The sequence below is a fragment of the Schistocerca americana genome, chromosome 7, assembly GCF_021461395.2.
Source record: "Schistocerca americana isolate TAMUIC-IGC-003095 chromosome 7, iqSchAmer2.1, whole genome shotgun sequence".
Taxonomy (NCBI): Eukaryota; Metazoa; Arthropoda; class Insecta; order Orthoptera; family Acrididae; genus Schistocerca; species Schistocerca americana.
Window position 1 is genome coordinate 60387201 of NC_060125.1, and position 3216 is coordinate 60390416.

The 3216-nt window shown below is 39.6% G+C and overlaps 1 protein-coding gene across 1 annotated transcript; it reads right to left on the bottom strand.

Moving 5' to 3' along the window:
• Positions 1 to 624: 624 nt before the first annotated feature.
• Positions 625 to 2277, bottom strand: LOC124622701 (piggyBac transposable element-derived protein 4-like). The gene has a single exon (XM_047148490.1). It carries the CDS (start codon positions 2275 to 2277, stop codon positions 625 to 627), a length of 1653 nt encoding a protein of 550 aa, XP_047004446.1.
• Between the last annotated feature and the right edge of the window lie 939 nt (positions 2278 to 3216).

A 3216-nucleotide genomic window follows, 5' to 3' on the forward strand; every position in this document is an offset into this window, starting at 1 on the left:
TTCAAATCATAGAATGTGAGAGTGTCAGTCCTCTTTTACTTAAGTCGGCATTGTGTCTTTTGTATTAAATTCGGATGCAATTTCTGTGTTTCATCGTCAATAAGAAGGTCCAAGGGTTACTGTAAACCTGAAGTGAAGCATCGGAATATAAAACTGGACTCACAGAAGAGGTTCAAATCATAGATATTTAGAGTGTCACTCCTCTTGTACTTTAGTCGGCATTGTGTCTTTTGAATTTAATTCCGATGCAAATTCTGTGTTTCATCGTCAATAAGAAGGTGCAAGGTATACAGTAACACTCTCTGTACCAGGCCTATTTTATGCACCCGTCCCTAGAAACCGGGCAATTTTACCAATATTAAAAAAATTACTGCATCAAATCTACTGTTTGGATTGTGGCAAATTTGGTACCATCTTGAAGCTGCACATTTCTACTTTAATTCTGAGTGAAAGAAACTACTTTACAATGCACAGCTTTAAGGTACAGTTATAGAAATCACTTAGATGTTTTAAGAATTTAGAAAAAGTCATACGAATAAGGGAATACAATTGTGATTTATTTTTAACCAAAATTGTGGCACTACATTACATGTTTCTGATAGTATACAGTATTACATATAAATTTCACACAGAATCATATTGTTTTTTAGTGTGGAAAATTTTAAAGCAAGGTTCCAGGCAGAGTGCAACGCCACACTGTTCACATTCGTATCGTGTCTCTTTGCGAGAAGCCTTGCCACTCTGTTTCTTGCTCCTGGAACTGCACACGTGACACACACGAGCAGCATACTTCTTAGTAGTTGCAGGTATGTGCTGCAAAAAATGTCTCTTTGTTAGCCGACCTACAGTTCCTTCATTTCTTGGAATGAATTCAAGTGTGTCGTCTTCAACAAGCTGAACTGCAAGCACTGTTATAAAGTCTGTTATTGTAATTTTCTTCCTGTGCACTGCATTGTACAGCCAAAATGCATTTGATACTCCCATAAGCAGCAAATGGAAATATAATTTTCGCCACCATTTCACAGTTCTGTGCTGGAACGGATTGTACTGCAGGCGTTGGTCTCCAATATCCACTCCAATTTTATTGAGGTTGTAATCAAGTACCTGAAGTGGTTTCAATACTACAGACCCATTTCTCTTAGTATGCGTACCAAATGTTGCTTGATGCCTTGTAGACAATGTATACACATCTCTCTTATCTTTCCACTTCATTGCCAATACATTATCTTTACGCCGAAAAGACATTTCGCCCTTTTTCAGCTTAGCAGATACTAAATCTTTAGGCAATCCTTTCCTGGATTTGTTCACAGTACCAACAGCTCCAGTGCCTTTCTCTGCCAGTTGCTGAAATAGCTCTGGACTGGAATAAAATCGATCTAAATACACAGTGTGGCCTTTGTTCAGCAAGCTGCTGTCAGACAACAATCGCAAAATAACCGCAGACGAAGAATTGTCAACAATATGCTTACCAGCATAAACTTCAAAATTTACAACATAGCCACTACTGGCTTCAGCAACAGCATATACTTTCAGTCCATACTTATGAGGCTTATTTTGCATGTAAACACGGAAACTCACACGACCTCGAAATGGGCAAATTCCTTCATCAATTGTCACTTTTTCTGAGGGACGATATGCCTGGATACATCGCTCCTTCAAATTATTATAATATGGCAAAACTTTGTAAAGTGGATGAAATCCATCTTCGCCTGGTTTTTTCTGATTTGGATTGTCAACAAGATGCAAGCATGACAGTATCTGAGTGAAACGCAAACGGCTCATGACATGGGGACAAAAGTTACAACTAAGAACAGGATTAGTGCTCCAATGGTCCGCAATTTTGGGCTTTTTCGAAACACACATGTGGAAAATAATACCCAAGAAACGCCTCATCTCACTTATAGTCACTGGCTTCCACGAACTCAAAACTGAATGGGGCTTCAGATTATTTCCTCTTCTTTTCTTCTGTATTGTCTGTGATGCATACAAATTTGTCTGTCTCTTGAGTTCATTTACGTCACTGTCAGTAAGGAACACTTTACTGCAATCCAGTACAGAACTCGACTCATCAATATCCACTAGTATCTGCCTGGGTGTCGTGTTGACAGGCAGAGGTCGGTAGGTGTCAACTGCAGTCCACTCACTGTCTTTCGGATACGGCACAGCTGCTGGATTTGAAGCAACACCTTCAACATCATTCTCGTCTTCATCTGAAGACAAACTGTCATCAATCTCGTCTTCTAAAAAGAATATCACATTATGTGTAACTACATACATCGTTTACACATGTTCAACAGATATGTGCGTACTGCACAATTACGTGGAAAATTCGGAAATACGTACCTTCAAACACACCATTGCATTCAGAATCGTCTGAATCACTCTCTACATTATCCAGAGTGTCGCTATGATTGATCAAATCCGCAATTTCTGCGTCTGATAAACCGCGCCGAAACATGATGACAAACAACTGAATGATATACAGACTGAGAACGCAAAGATAAGTTTTAACATGAATTACAGCGCTGCCGTGACATCTATGGACGCATTTTGTTAATAAACATCTGAAAAACGTATAGCGCTGGCCAAACCCGTAGAAATAACGTTGCAGTGTTTTGAATGAAATTAAATGTAGCGGCCCGTAAATTTTACGGGCTTGGTGATTTTCGCGCGATCCCAGGCCCGTAAATTTTACGGGCTTGGCGCTTAGAGTGGTAAACCCGAAGTAAAGCACCGGGATCTAAAACTGGACTCAGAGGAGAGGTTCAAATCATAGAGAGTTAGAGTGTCAGTCCTCTTGTACTTAAGTCGGCATTAGGCCTTTTGAATTTAATTCCGATTCAAATGAAGGTGCAAGGTATACAGTAAACCTGAAGTGAAACATCGGAATCTAAATCTGGACTCACAGGAGAGGTTCAAATCATAGAAAGTGAGAGTGTCAGTCCGCTTCTACTTAAGTCTGCATTGTGTCTTTTGTATTAAATTCGGATCAATGTCTGTATTTCATCGTCAATAAGAAGGTCCACGGGATACAGTATACCTGAAGCGAAGCATCGGAATCTAAAACTGGACTCACTGGAGAGGTTCAAATCAAAGATAGTGAAAGCTTAAGACCTCTTGTACTTAAGTCGGCATTATGCCTTTTGTATTAAATTCCGATGCAATTTCGGTGTTTCATCGTCAATAAGAAGGTGCAAGGTATACAGTAAACCTGAA